This window comes from Phoenix dactylifera, unplaced genomic scaffold (assembly GCF_009389715.1).
Source record: "Phoenix dactylifera cultivar Barhee BC4 unplaced genomic scaffold, palm_55x_up_171113_PBpolish2nd_filt_p 001333F, whole genome shotgun sequence".
Lineage (NCBI taxonomy): Eukaryota > Viridiplantae > Streptophyta > Magnoliopsida > Arecales > Arecaceae > Phoenix > Phoenix dactylifera.
Window position 1 is genome coordinate 13,069 of NW_024068663.1, and position 16,600 is coordinate 29,668.

General features: G+C 38.4%; 1 protein-coding gene across 1 annotated transcript in view; it reads left to right on the top strand.

Annotated features, from left to right (window-relative positions):
• Positions 1–850: 850 nt before the first annotated feature.
• The window catches only part of LOC120108439 (GTPase HflX-like), a gene marked incomplete at its 5' end in the record, with an annotated part of 48,924 nt that continues 33,174 nt past the window's right edge, over positions 851–16,600 (top strand). Inside the window, 4 exons of the mRNA XM_039122048.1 lie at positions 851–1,153; positions 3,568–3,710; positions 11,029–11,145; positions 16,362–16,476. Of these exons, the coding sequence (XP_038977976.1) occupies positions 851–1,153; positions 3,568–3,710; positions 11,029–11,145; positions 16,362–16,476 (678 nt within the window). The remainder of the gene's footprint in view (positions 1,154–3,567; positions 3,711–11,028; positions 11,146–16,361; positions 16,477–16,600) is intronic.

The following is a 16,600-nucleotide window of genomic DNA, read 5'->3' on the forward strand; positions in this document are numbered from 1 at the left end:
AGAGGGAGGGGGATTTTGTGACAGAACAAAAGTCCGTTTGCAAGGTCTCATGTTTGATAACGTCTCTTTCTTTCTCTAGCACTTGCCTGTCTAATTTTTGTTTCTCATGACTGGGATTTGTGATGGGAGAGGGAGAAAGAGAAGATGAGGAAAGAGAGGGTGAGGAAAAGAAGAGGAAGAGTGAGAAAAAGGATAGGAGGACAGGGTGATAGTGGTGCTAGCTGAGGGGTCGCCGATAAAGGTTGTGTGGCTGTCTTAGGGAGGAGGGTTGGGGGGAGAGGACAAAGTTAGGGTTATGTTTTAAAGATACATTTTGTTCATAGAGGTGATGATGATGATAGATCCAATCATTACCTAATTATCTCCATATTAACTGATAAGTAAATACTTTTCTCTATGTTAGCTAACAAGTAGGCATTTCTAGTGAACTACATTCACTTAGCTGACAAGCAAGCATCATCGAGCTTGGAAGGAGAATGGGCAATATTGCAACAATCCAAAAAATATAAGATTAATATTACAACATTTAGGCATATAGTGAATATTTGCAAATTTATACAAAAGGTAAAAGGTTTTTTGTTTTTAGTCAAATATTCATTAATGATATTTATAATTCAGATAAGATTCTCTGTTACCTTGCTTCTGTGCATTGCGTGGATGCCCGGATATTATGCTTGTTATATGGAGATTTTATTTTAAAATATAAAAGAAAATAGCGGTGAGAATGGGATGGCCGGAAGGTGCGAGGAATCCGTTGTACTCTTACATGGACGCCTATCTTTCTAACGAAACCCTCGGGCAAAAACTGCAGCCATGAGAGCCTTCTTCGTCTCTGTCCTCCCTTCCGTAACCGCTTCGCCTCCTCTCAGACCACTCCACCACCCGGTCAAACCCCTCTCTCATCTCTACCTTCCTCGGATTAAGATATCCTTGGCCCGATGGACGAGCCGAATCCAAAGAGGTGGAGGTGGAGACCGGCGCTACGGAGGAAGTCACAGAAGGAGGCAGCGAGCTCGGGGTTAATGGATTTCCTCTGGAGACCAAAGAGGACGGTTTAGATTCGCCGCCAAAGGTTTCTAGCAGGAAAAAGAAGAAGAGGCCCGAGGAAAGTGACAGCCGATACGATAGGTACAAGCTGCGCAATGGCAGGGAGGTGGGTTCGGTCACTGGAACTATTCTTATCGGAATTCTGGTTGCCATATCAATTTCTATGATTTCTTGATTGCGATTAAAAGCAATGGTGGTCCTTCTGATTGTTTTTTTGCCATACGCCTCAGCGTCATAGTACTGGTATCTGGTTAGTTAATTAATTAAAAGTCCGCTAAATGTTTCCAGGTTTCTTGCATAATTTTCTGGAACTTCTTTTTCTTGTTTAATGATTCAAAAAAATTCACTAACATGTATAATGGAATACTGAAATTCATGCATATAGGGGATCTGCGCTGAATCCTGTATGATAGATTAGCAAACGAGGAGATTATGTCTGCATGAGAGAGGAAGAACGCTTTGATGTTTGCCTAGGGTCCTTGCTTCGTATTTCCCTTGGAAGTGGATGAAAAAGAGAACAAAAGAAAGCTTGCATTATTAGAAAGTGTCGTATGGCTTTCCATCATTTATTAACTTCTTACTAGAGGTTATCAATATGATTAACTGGCTAGGACTTATGTGCTATTTTGTGGAAAAATGATACTTAGGGAAAATCGAAGATTTTAGTGCTTACTTAGAATTAGTGTTTTTCACCATCCTGTCCAAAATTGCACTTATAACCCTTCCTCTATGATTCATACTTGGCAAATCAACAGTGGCCATGATGTTTTCCACTAATTCTTTTTCTTGAGTTTGGAGATGTGGAAAACGGAGTGTATCTTACACTCTGGAGGTAGCTCTAACTTGTAAGTCACTAGATCAATTCTCTCAAAAATATGATAGGGTCAATGGAAGCAGGGAGATAGCTTCATTGATGGTCTTACTGCAACTGGTTATTGATGATATGGTTGTAACCCTAGCTAGACCGTGTCTCCTGCTTCAAATTGTCGTTCATTGTGATGCTCATTGTCTTGTCCTTTTGTTAGATTTTGAGCAGCCAAATGGTTCTCCTTAAACAAGGCAAGAATAGGATTCTTGCTTCTTTAATTATCATATACAAGACAAATATTAGTAGCTCCTGGTATATAAGGAATAACTATAGATGGAGGTTTACCATAAACTGCTTCATAATTCGTCATTTTGGTTGAAGTATGAATTCTGGTCTTATACCACCATTCAGCCCATCAAAGCCATTTAACCTATTGTTTGGGTTGTAAACTAACAAAGCAGCAAAGATATGTTTCTAAGCAATGGTTCACCGCCTTTGATTGGCCACTGATTTGTGGGTGGTATACTAAGCTCATGTTGAGGTGGGTGCCTTAGATGGAAAAACTCCTTCCACAAATCTGCTAGTAAAAACAACATCGCTGTTGCATAAAATTGATGAAGACTTCCTATGCAACTTAAGGACATGATCAATAAAAAAATTATGATGCTATGTCGGGGTGAGATAAGGTTATAACATGCGTATACTTGGATAAGCGATCCACCACAATGTAAATCAGCTCTTTTCATATGATTTGGGCCATCTGTCGATGAAGTCCATGGAGATATCTGTCCAAATGTTACCTCAAGCTAATCCTTCTTTTAAAGTAGCAAGACCTTGCTCATTGTTGGAACAGGCTTGGCTGTCCATATGTGATGATTCTTGTTCATGTATGTCTATGTATCACTCCAAACTTATTCCCTTCAACCACTATTGGGTGGAACTTCCTTCCAACTGCCATGCACGTACTCCAAACAGGCTTTGACAATTCTTCATTCATCTCAGAGTGGCTTATGGGGACTAGAGCTTTCTAATGATTATTGCATACTATATTAGGAACAATGAATGGTGAAAAACGGACCTTGGAAGAAGGAAACTTACCTAGAATACCAAGTTGTATACATGAACTTGAAGGTTTATCCCTAAGGGCTAGCTGCAAGGTTTATCTGTATAAGATGAGAGAGCCTGCTCCCTGCTGAGGCATTCAATCTCAATTCTCTTTCTGTTTGGAAGCTTGGATCGAACCCTTGGAGGGTTCTATCACAGGGAAAGTTCAGTCTCAATGGGAATCTTGAATAACTTAAAAAAGGTGAGAGGCAAGCCTCATGCAAAAGCAATGCTGTTGTTGGATCATCATCCTTGTGCTATTAGATATGCAAACATTTGAAATATCTCTAGATGCTCTATTATATTTGAGTTTCTCTTCTTAACACTATGGTCTAATTAAAGTAAGTTGAAAAAAAAATACTGCCATGAGCTCGAGTTGCTATTATGAACTTGCTTCTCATATTTCATTTTATTAATAATAAGAGTTTCCTTGAATATTATTGGATATCTTAAAATTGTTTTTTCATATTTGAAATGTTTTTCTGAAGTAGAGACTGAATCAACATTTCCGATTATATATCATTTCTTGAAACATCTTATTGTATACGATTGTCTCTCTCTCTCTCTCAGTAATATTGAATGTAATAAAGAACATGTTCAAATTCTAGGTCTTTGAAGAAAAAGCATACCTTGTTGGAGTTGAATGTAAAGGTAGTAAAGGGGATACCTTTGGTATTGAAGAATCACTTGAGGAGCTTGCACAATTAGCTGATACTGCTGGACTTCTAGTTGTTGGTTCTACTTACCAAAAGTAAGTTCTCTCCAGTAAACATTGTTCCTTTTGGCTATCGATATGCTTGCTCTAAGCTTGCCTTGCATTTCAATGATAAGTTTCACAACCTAGAGGTATATGTCATTGACTTAGCTGATGCTAGCTGATACTAGTAATGGCCCCTTCACTTTTCATTGCTATAATAATTCAGTAATACAATGAATCCCTCAGCTTTTGAATTCTAAGTATTACATTGAGCACTTCTAAGTTCTAACATATCAGCCATTTGCAGAAAACATTGCTATTTTGTGAAAAAACATGCAATATTATGTGGAAATTCCACTAATCAGTCATCCATAAATTGTCACTTTTCTAAACAACATTTGCAATAATTGTTTCATGTTTTCTGCTCAAGCATTCAGAATACTCATATTTCTCCACTGCTGTGCATTGAGCAACCATTGACAATTTACAGTTAGGGCTGAAAGTGGATTCTACTGACTAGCTTCTGATCCGGAACAGACCTGAAATAAAAAAACCTTGTCGAATCTAAATTTATTTTATGTAAATTAGGCTTGAATTAAACATATGACCCTCATAAATATGGAGTGGAAGTGGATCACAAAGTACCTCCATCCAAACTCAAACCAACATGAACTGACCCAAAACTATCAGTACATATATTTCACCACCCTCCATGAGTTTAAGAAATTGTTTTGCTCATGTTGGTATTTTTTTGTAGGTAAGCATGAATTCTGATGTTGATTTGAAGTTACATGTGATTGTGAATCAAATCATATCCGCCGAATTGGTACCGAGATCCGTACCAATCGGCACCCGGTATTGGTTCGGTAATGTACCGAACCGGTATAGGTGAGGCGTGCCGGTTCATGGACCGGCACGCCAAGCCGGCGCGCCCCTTTTTTTGGAGTTTTCAAGAATATTTAATTGATAATCATTCTTTTTGATCATTTTCAATAATTTTAAGTCTAATTTGATATTTTTATAGTATTTTTTTTGATGCTTTTTGATGTTTCTATGATTCTAGTTTAACCTAAATGATGCATCTTATTATTATAAAATGATACAAATTATAAAATAATTAGTGAGATGTTGTATGCTACAAGGAACAACATAAAATATCTTAAAATTTAGTAGTGACATAAAAATTATAAAATAATACAATCAATTACATATATTTAAAAAACAACATACATACCGATATCTAAAATTAGATCGAGTGGCAATGGCTCTTGTAGATATTCAGATCATAAGTATAGTCAGGAGGCACATCAATCCATCCGTCTAACTAAGTGACACTGTAATCTTGTACGTTCATCCTATAAGAAATGTGCGCCGGGTTATAAGCACTCTCAGATCTCTTGCTGAAGCTCTAGCTCTGAGAGGTGTCCTCTGGCTGATAATATTATTATGGAGAGGCCCATCCAAATATGCTGGCAACAAAATTCGACTTGTGAGATGCTCTGGTTGCGTAGGATAGTAACCATTGAAAGATGCCTCAAATGTACTATATCCCTATTCGTATCCATATGGGTCATAAGCTGTCTGTGACTGCGGATAATAGGATCTAGTATACGACTCGGAACCTGATATTTCTATAGATCCTACTCCATATACGAGGTTATCTGCAGCTACATCATGTCCACCTGAATGATCTCGAAAAGTTCGTCTTCTATATGTAGTCGTATTCTCGTAGACCCTATCAGATCGTGCACCGTGGTTTCTGTCCTGTGTAGCATGCATAAACTGACTTACCGGTGAATTGAAGACCATCGTACCACTGTTTCTCATAAATGGTAGTCTCTTGTCCTCCACTTTCTTTATAATAAGCAGATCCATGACCACCAAAACTGCTGCTCCTAGTCTCTGAATCTGAGTGAACCGACTCCTTCTCGACACTCTCCAATGGGGTTGCAGATGCCTTTTGTTTTACGTTTTTGGTATGCTGGAAAGCTGCCTTCTTATCTTTCGTACTTCTCTCTGCCTGGCTATGCTAGGAGGATATATGCTGCCCCCTAACCGAGTTGACCGGATAGTGTAGGGCCTCATCTAAGCATCTCTGGATCATATCTCTGAAAGGATGTCTCGGACAAGAAGTCATGTGGTGACAACTCCTCTGTGATTGTGGCTAATCAGCTAGAAGGATGCATGAAATATTGCTAGAAGTGCAAATGGGTCGGATCAGGTCATGTCATGAGTTGACTCCGACCCAATCCGGTTTCTTGTTCAGGTCCTAATTTTGGATCCAGACCCAACCTAATAGAAGATCGAGTCAGGTCGGGTCGGATCCACGGCTACAATTTTTGACCCAATGGGTCATTCAGATCAGGTCGAGTCCATATATAACCTGGACCCGACCCAAAAAAATTTGGGTCCGGTTTGGGTTCGGGTCCGGGTCGGATCTGGTTCGGGTCTGGGTTCGGGCAGTGACCCAAGCAAAAACAATGGGTCCATGTTCATCAAGAGGCAAAATTCAATTCCTCTCCCTTGAATTTTCCACCAGTATCAAGTATTGACCCAAGCTACTAATTAGAGGTCCAAAGAAAGGTAAAAGATCGAATCTTTCCTAACCGAAACAACTAGAAGAGAGAAGAGCAGCGGGAAACTCACATGACCTCTTGTTCGGCAGCCTCAGCAACGATTGACAACCTGGGGAGGTGTCCCAGGAGGCAGAAAGTTAGTCCGTAGACCAAGAAAACTAGGAGAAAGAAGAAGACAATTTTGTCGACGCTCTGAAGGAGCTCAAAGCTGAGGCCTTCCCGCAGGTTGAAGGTGCGCTCGAGGAGATTAGGGAAGATGAGGAGGACATCGAGGACGATGGCCTGCATGGTATTGATGCGGATGTAGTGGCTAAAGGTGGACGATCTGCAGACGAAGATGAAGTAGAGGGTGAGGAAGAGGAGGAAGCCATTGAGGGGGGAGGAGCGAAAGAGGCGGATGGTAGGGAGGGGCTGGAGGAGGACCTAGAATGTTGGAAACTGGGGCCAGGACGTAGCGGTTATACTGGATGCCATCAAGGAATGGGTAGAGGTAGCAGGCGACGGCGATTAGGCGATCGGCGGGATCGGTGCCGGAGTTGCTGTTCTTGGCCTGGGCGGTGATGGCTTGGTGCAGTCGGCGACGGAGGACGAGGTGGGGGTGGGAGAGGCTTTTAGGTGAGAATGAAGAGGGGAGAGGGCGAAGAAGGGATAAGGAGAGGAAGGAAGAAGCCATGCTATCTTTTGAGTTGCGATATCAATTGGAGGATAGGATGGGGACTAAGAAGTTATTTTATTTTATTGGGAATTGGGATAGGAGGCCAAAACAGCGCACTTTATTGCAGCCAAGATAGAGAGGGGTAAGGCTTACCTAACCGACCCAATCTTTTGTTCATCTGGGTTATATTAATATGCACGTAACTGTCTAGCTTGAAGCTTGAAGCAATGAAGAGTGGAGCGATTGGGCCTCAGCCCTCACGGAGTCGAATTGTCGAAGTGATGAAGTGAATCAAGTGATTAAGCGATTTTTCCTGCGGCTGTGGCCTGTAGGCTTACGGGCCCAAATGGATAATCCAGGTTCGGGTAGGGTTAGATCAGGTCGTAGGGTAAACGATCCAAAATTGATCCAAAAAATGAGTTAGGTCGGGTCCAGGTCGAATCGAGGTTCAGTAAACCTAGATTCGACCCGAAAAATGGAACGGGTCTAATTTTAGAACCTGACCTGGCTCTCCGGGTCCTCTAAAATGGGTCGGATCACTGGTCAACCCGACCCATTTGCAGTCTTAAATATTGTGCTTAGCCTATTGTCCTTCATCGACCCTAGCCTCACTGGCTACGAAACTGGCCAGTCGTGGAGGCGATCCTCGCTCATCAAGTTCCGGCTCCTGCTGCTGGCCCACAAGCCATCCGATTATAGGACCATCCTTACATCAACGAAAGCACTATGGATCGGATCTGCGTACTTAGCTGCACTTTTTTCTGAATGCACTTCAGCCTTAACCTCAGATTGTAGTGAATATATACAAGGTCGTTGAGGTGCTTCTATGTCAGATGGTTTCTTTGCTTGCTGTGGATGAGGGCGAGGTGGACCAGTTACACTCATAGCCACTCGAGAAGACCGTCTGGAAGAGGATCTGGATAGCTAGCTGCTTAATATTTTTTGCGGACAATGCAACATGAATCCACCATTCAGCTATTAAAATATTAAAAAAAAATTACATATAAGATAGTACCATATTAGTAACCATCTAATGTTCGGTAAATGTCCTGATATATAACATACTTGAATTCATACTTTTTTACTTACGACAACTGCCGAGAGTTAAAAGCTATCGTTGCCCTTTCTAAATATTTTGGTCTGTGAAAAAGAACCACGTTGTGCTATGTTAATAATAGAATATACTAATTAACTTGCACATATCATTTAAGTTAACTTACATCTTCTAGACATAGAGTCAGAACTTCTGGATCTGGCACCATCTTGTAAATCACATTATGCAGAGCGGCCAGAAGTTCATTATCTATAATGATTCCATATGCACTGTATTAGAACTGAGGGTTCAGGTAGTATGCTGTACATAGAGTTCGTTATTGTCTTAATAAAATTATACAAGTATAGATGCAGTCTAATTTTTAATGTTCTTGCTTACCTGCTAGATGCAAGTTCCTACCCATCTGGTAATTACACCGCCGCTCAATGATGCCAATGTACTCTTGGGCATGTGTCAGATTTGCCTTGATGATCTGAGTCTTTGCCCTCTCCATCATGTAATATAAGAAGTCCAACTAAGGGTATCTCTCGCTGTCCACGGCCCGAAGCACTTTCCAACAACAATTATTGGACATTAGACTATCCAAAACAGTCAACCCGGTTCAGAACCGAGTCGACTTGATGTGAACAGGTTCGCACCGAGTTGGAGTGAAACCGACCGGTTTTAAACAGTTCCGGCGGGTTCTAGGCCGGTTCGCACCGGTTCTGGCCGGTTCGCACCGGTTCTGACCGGTTCGGCCCCTTTCCAGCAGGTCCAGTCGGTTTGGTACTGGTTCCGACTGGTTCAGGGTTGGAACCGAATAAACAAGGCAAACCGACCTGATTTTGCACCGGGTCGGCTTGGTACTACCCGAACCGGACGGTTCGGCCCGGTTCGGTAGATCATGGTAAAATGGGTTGTTGATAATGTGCACATACTGTTTAGTTATTATTTTCTTACACAAGCTTTTTATGTGCTGGACTATATTGTCCATATTGAGCATATGATGTTGGACTATAGGGAGATAGGCTTTTTACTATGTTTTTATATACTTAACCAACCAGTTCATATATGTTTCTGTGCTTTGTGTTTGGTTTATTTTTCACTTCATTTAACCTGAGTAACCTGTTAGGCTTGGATTCAATTTTTTAACCTGATTTAGATATGGATTGGATTTTTGATATGCCAAATGTTTCAAAATATGGTGCATGAGGCTGCAAATGGGCTGAAAAAGATGGTTTACTTAGCAATATATAGATGCATGTGTCAGGATTAACATTGTCTAGCTGCTTTTGTTGCTTATCTTTCTGCGATCACATATGCAGCCCTTTTAGCTTTGTGCAATCATGTATGTGGCTTACTCTCATGCAAGCCCATGCGAATGCAGCAATTCAAGTAGATGATTGGATTAAATATTGGTTTTAGATGGTATGGGTATATGTATGTTAATAATGTCAAATGCTAGTTATGCTATAATTATTGCTATTTAGATTTAAGGGCTAAATAGTTGGAACTAATTGTTAGATATTATTATAATGATTAATATTGCTATCATTCATAAAAATAATGTATTTTATTTATTTGAAATATTTAAAAATACTAACCCAATATGCACCTGTATATTTGGCCTTCATAACATATATGCACCATGAGGTCCCTTGGCCACCCGGGACCAATCTCCAATCCAGCCTGATCCACTTGGATCCCAGTCTACAATGTCTAAGCACTTCTATTGATGCCCTGAATTTTTGATGATGACAAAGGGCATAAGGCCATTTATAATTTAGCAATCAACCCTTGTTAAGGCAGCTTAGTTTGCCCTCCCTTTTTGGCAATTATCTGTTTCATTGGTGGGGGTACATAACTATGAGGTTAATGAAAAATTAATGAACATCTGGGTTTTAACACATGCCAAAAGTTAGATCCAAGTCCTATCTATGCCAATCATGTATGAATTGACATATGTCTAATAGGCCCCATTTTGTTAATTCTTGATGATAGACCATTGATTGTAAATGATTAATTATAAGTATTCACTTATTCAAGGTCCGCTGTACCGACGTATCGGTGGGCATCGGTACTAGTACGGTACCGATACCATACCGAACCGAACCGGTTCGGGCCAAAAGCCAAAAAAAATTTAAGATCGGTACGGATCGTTCGGTACGGGCCGGTACCGGCCGGTACGGGTTGCGAATAGTCGGAACCGAAAAATATAGTTGTACCGTACTGGTTCCATCCGGTACCGGTACATACCAGTCCGTACCGACCCGTACCGGTCGGCACGGCAGATCATGATTCACTAAGTTTTGAAGGAGAAGGGCTTGAACTTCATGGAACTGAAACTTGATTGTAGGAATCAAAATTTTGAGGGGAGGAAGATGTAGATGAGATCCTTTTTGTCCTCAATGAAATAAAACTTCTTTCTATCATTTATCATTTAGTTTGGAAAAGAAAATTATTTTCTTTTAAATTTGCTTCATTATACATTACTTTATCAATGGAGTAGAAACATGCTTATGCTTTCCTATTTTGATTAATTATCGTATTCATGTTATCATGGGCTGCACTTTTCATTTGGCTTTTAGCTTCTTTGTGCTACTGAGGACAGCAGGTTTTATGTCCAAAATCATCATGTTACACCTTCATATAGTCTCTTTCAAATCTAGAGGAATTTTGGCAGGTCAAGGAATGAGCTTAAACTTCAAGCAAGAATATAGATTACCCTACCAGCTTAAACTCTCATGCTCAATTTTGCCTTTGCTACGAATTCAGCATCATTTCCAGCATGTCGACTTCTTCTTGACAATTTTTCATTAAATCTACTCTATCCTCTTACATGGAGTTTTCTCAACCTTGAGTTGTGCAAATGGCCTGAGTGGTGAACTGGTGATTATGATAATTCAATGTTTTAAGGTTTTGCTATCTTATAAATTAAAAGTTGAAATGATTTCGGAATATATTCTTCTAACATTGGCAGAGATTTGTTCTTGATTTTGTTTGTTTGCTTAATCTGTATATTGTTCAGTTTTATAGTGTATCTTGATATGGTACTGCAAATGTTGATAGATATAGTAATATTATGGTTTGAACTCTTAAAATATGTAGGCTTGCTTCTCCAAACCTAAGGACTTATATTGGTTCTGGCAAGGTTGCTGAAATCAAGAGTGCAGTTCATGCTCTCAATGTCGAGACTGTAATTTTTGATGATGAGTTGTCTGCCGGGTCAGTTGCCTCTGTAACTAATTTGTATTTATACATTATGTTCTATTTCTACATGCAGTTCTAATGTTGTATTTTTCAACGAGCTACTTGGTTAACATAACACTTGCAATCCTATTAGATTTATCTAGAAGATTATGCTAATGTATAATCACCCAATTATGCTGCTGGCACAGAACATGTCATATCTCTTGAAGACTTCAAAGTTCTTATGCATATTGTGTTCCTAGTCTTTTCCAGAACTGAAGATCTAGTGAAAGAGAGATATATAGTGGTATCAAAATGAAGGAAAAAGAAAAGTGGGTAAAGATTGAGGCAAGATAGAGAAGGGGGGATGGCAGAAAGGGTCTATGCACAGCTTGCAAACTTCCTTGCTCCTTAGTTATAATGAAGTGGCCTGATATTACACTTTGTTTTGGAACTGAGGGGGTGGGGTTGTTCAGTAGTCGTATTGAAGACCCTGCCCAGTTCCCTGAACCTGCTTACGAACACACTATAAGGAAGTTATAAAATAGTAATTATTTGTTATATAAAGAGGACTACTAAGATTAACTTTGGAAAACAACAAGATCTAGTTATGATCTCATAAATTAAAATTTATTGCTGTAAGTAACAGAAAATGAGTTCAGATTTTAAAGTAAAAGTGAAAAGAAATAGATGTGGTTGATAACTAAATATGATTAGAGCAACGAAAACTGTGGGTGCGATTGATGGTAGATATGCATACCTTGCACTTGAAATAACATAATGTTGACTTAGAAACCAACGAAATACCATGTTTCTAAGCTGGTTATAATTCATTATGTATATCTTGGCTAGTCATTACCTTTACCATGCAGGTTGTTAAGGGACTCTTTTCAAGCCAATTCGCATAACCTTCTTAACATCTAGGACTAAATTAGAGATAAACAACTAGTGAAGTGACTGAAATTGGATAGTATTTCTAAGTCCAAGATTTAAAATTTGGCTCAAAACTAATGAAAATATAAATCTTGTAGCCCATGACACCTAGATCCTAATGGTCTTGATGCAACAACCTAGGACCTCACCCAAAAAGGCCAGCTATGAGGTATTATTTGGACTCCTCGGCCCTGCATAAGTAACCAAGATTTACTTAAAGAATAATCAATATGAGACTAAATACATGCCTACGCAGGTCCTTGCACACTCTCCCTGTTCAAGCCCTGTTATTCTTGTCATGTCCAAATCCAATCAAATACAATCAAATATAAAAGTCCATGGTTAGCTCTAAAAGGGCCCATGATACAATATCCCTTAGTCCACATGGGTTAGGAGTCAGGTTCATTTTGATACCATTTGTAACGACCCAAGACCTTGTCCAAAAAGGCTAGCCATAAGGTATTTGTAGGCTTTGTATAAATACCCAAGATCTATCTAGTGCATAACTCATGTAGGACTAATACATGCCAATTGGGTCTCCACACTTAAGACTCTTGGATAAGATTTGTAACTAATTTCAATCAACCTGGGACTTTTTGGCTAGATCAAGATTGAAAGAAAAAATGATCAGTTCCCTACATGCTTTCTAGTCCCTAAAGCAACACCTAGAGGTCCCAATTGGGGTACATATCGCCCAATTGAGCTCCAACTGCTTAACCAACCCTATATTGAGCCATTCTAGGCAGACTGGGTTAGTTTGTCCCATACCAGGGCCGAATTAATTCTCGAACAGAACAATATTGCTGCCTAATAGTGCTTAGGAATAGTCTTTAGTGGAAAAATTGTTTATTCTCCACCATTAAAGTTGGAAACATACAAAGCAAGATTTTAAAAGCATCTTATGCTAATCTTTGCTTGACTCAACCTTGAAATTTTGATTTTTAAGGCTAGAAGAACCTTGTCTTTGTTTGAGTTTCAGCTCAAGGAATTTAAACAACAAAAAATAAAGTTCTGAAGTAAATAAACATAAGGCATCTATCATAAATTAGACAGAAATCTGCCTTCTGTCAGATGTTAAACTTAATACAGCAGAGGTATTATGCTAATCTAATAATTCACACCAACTAGTTTGGATAAGAAGAGAAGAAAATTAAAATATTTACTACATCTCTATATAATTTTATATTACATGAAGTGTCTCTTGAACACTACCATGGTTGGTCCCTAGCCTAGATGAGAAAGGTGGAGGGTTGATGATAGGTTGACAGTCGATCGTCAAAACTTGTCAAATTATGATGAAATTGATCCAGAATGTTAGGGTGTCTCTTATTTTGTATGACATGCCACGACCTAATCTGATTATGGTGAGAAGTGAGCAAGGGTTGTCGAGGTCATTGACTGTGAATGGTGTGCCAAGATATGACCTAGTTATAGTAACAAATGAGCAAGGGTTAGCTAGGTTATATGTTGTAAGTGATGCTACACAGCATATCCTGTTTGTGGTGACAAATGAGCAAGTGTTGCTTAGGTTCAGGTTGTTTTCTTGAAGGAAAAGATTAGACCCTAAATAGGAATTCTTGGCAAATAAGGATCCACAATGCTGACCACAAATAGTTGGGATAAGGCTTGATGATTATATGGCTATGATTATGAAGTGTCTATGTAAGAAAACTTTGATGCTTTTCCTCATTGCTCACATGGATCAATTCCTAATCTACAAACGTAATTATCTGGCTTTGGATTTTCTTAGAGTAGAACATACAATGGAAAAAGGGGAAAATAAAGTAAAAAAGAACCTAGTGTGCAGGATAAATTTTTTAGCGGATGACTACTTCTGTGTCATCCAAATCGCCAATCCTAGTTTTTAGTTTTTGTTATTATGGCTAGGAACTAAAAGAACTCCCTCAGCTGTGTTTGGTTACATGGTGAACTTTAATCTCGTTTTTTTTGTTGGTTCCTTATTATGGAAATTCTTGGTTGTATATTGAATATCTTAATTCCCTTCTTTGCTGGAACATATGATAGAAACATTTCAAATATTTTGTTAGCGAGTTAGGACCCTGCTTAGAGGCTGGTTCTTGTAAATAGGACCATATATATGACCAGCAACTTCCTTTTCCATCATGTCTTATAGTCTTGGTGCTATGTTTTTGCAAGAAATAAGGCAGGACTACCGATTCAAGTATCCTAGTCATGGCTTTCGGAGGATTCTAAAGTGAATGACATGCATGTTGATCACATAACCACACAACTTGGAGTCAAAAAATAAATTTACTACAATGTTTGTAATTAGAAATTGAAATGCAATTAGGTATTAGATATAATTAATTTTTTGATGAGTTAAAACTGAATAATATTGCAAGTGACAATTAGATATAGAATTACAAATAATTAAAATTCATTATTTGAAATCCTGTATGTTTCAATGTTCTGAACCTGGTTAAAATTATAAATAGATTTTAGTCAAAATAAACTAGGAATTTCATTTAAACTCCTCTGGCAGGACATATAGTCTCATAAATTACCTAGGTGAAGTTTAGGTTAGTGTAAAATCAGGAGTAATAGAGAGCAAAAGATATTGTCATAAGTTTATATTTAACTAATTGCCTTCCTTTGTTGATTAAATCAAGAGACTTCAAAAAGAAAAATCAAGCAAGCACTAGAAAGTTGGTGGAGTCGTTGGCAACAATAAGGCTGTCTTGGTAGCAGGACAAGAAAGCTACTAGGTATCCCTTCTTGCAGTTTCTTTCTTAGAATCTAGATCTGTAACCTTTAGTTTCTAAATTGATAGTTGCTTCAAAAGTTAGGTTTAGATTTACTTTTGTTGTGAAGCTTGCTTTAGTCTTCTGCTAGGTAATTCTGAAGCTTGCACTAGGCCATCCATCCTGCGTCATTTGGATAGAATCTGATTCTAACTTAGCTGCACTGCATCAAATAGGACTTCTGGCTGCCCTTGGGCATACCAGATTTTAGTTTCTTACAAAATCTGTTGCATAATCTGGAACATTAGGAATCTAACATTCCTTTTGAGATTCTTAATTTGTTTCTTTTTTGCTGGCCAAACTGGAGATGTAAGTTAGCCACATTGGTGCTTGTGATATGCATAAAAATATCTGAAGGCTGCTACTGAAATATTAAAGCATGGAATATCCATATGATGGAAAGAGATGCTAAATTGATTGCTTCCATATAATCACTTTTTTTTTTTTTTTGAATGTCTTGATTTATTGTGTTGTCTTCATTTCTTGTTTCATTAATCACTAGGGCTCACCCTATCATCCCCTTACCTTAGCATAGGGAAAATTGTAAGTGTGCTTGCGAATCACGATCAGATTATGGGACCATAAACTCTAAATCAGGCTGTAGGCCAGGTGGGAAATATTAAATTGGTGGCCTAAAGGCCTTGTGATTTTTATCCAAACAATGCCAATGGGTGAAAAATTTGGATTTAAAGGAAAAGCATTGGCTATAGGATAAATAAGGAAAGATCCTACTTTCATACAGTACAAATCTTTTGAGACATTTTTCTTTGAATAATTAAGCATGTAAAAATGTAAGGTTGCCTTAAGGAAGTTTGGTTGCATTAAATCTATAGTTTGGCTTATCTGTTTATATGAAAGGTGTGGGCCAATTTTATAGATGTAAAGCAATCTTAGATCCAGACCTCTGTTTGGGAGCAGAGAAACTCGAGGGAAAGCATGCATAATCAATTGAAACTCTGTTCTACATCCCTACGGTTTAACCATGGGATTTCCCATTTCCCTATATCTCTTTTCTTCTATTTTGATCTCCACCAAGTCACATTTGATATAATATATTTACAATTTACGTACACATTTCATATAATATATTTACAATTTACATACACATTTCATATAATATATTTACAATTTACTTTCACATTTCATATAATATATTTACAATTTACATACTAATGAAACTAATTTGCACTTTTTATTATGATTTAAAAGATCTTCGCCAACTAGCATATATGTTGTATCAAGTTTTGTTCCCACTTAATTTCCATGTGCTTGGATCCCTAATGCTGCTTGTTTTTGTCAATTTTGTTGATTTAAGACGATATATTTTGCATGGTTCATGCATTCTTTATTATTCTTAAAGTGATGCTGAAGAAAGTTCTGCAAGTATGTCTAGAAATCTCCACTAACTATATTTCTACAATAAATATGCTCATATTAATTTCTCTTACTTTCATATATATATTCCTTTTATCATCCTTTTCACAGAAGTGGTTTTTGATGTATGTGAAATTGAATTAGAGCTTTAATCCTGGTTACATTTGGAATGTTGACATGCAGACAACTGCGTAACTTGGAGAAGGTATTTGGTGGGGATGTACGGGTATGTGATCGAACTGCTCTCATCCTGGACATTTTCAATCAAAGGGCTGCAACACATGAAGCTGCTTTACAGGCAACTCTATTGCCTTACTATTTAGAATTTGAGCTTGTTTACCCAACACTAACCTGAGCCAGGGATTTAAGCTTCTGTCATGAAAACTATTGTTGTTAGAAATGAAAATAATGGTAAATCCAGG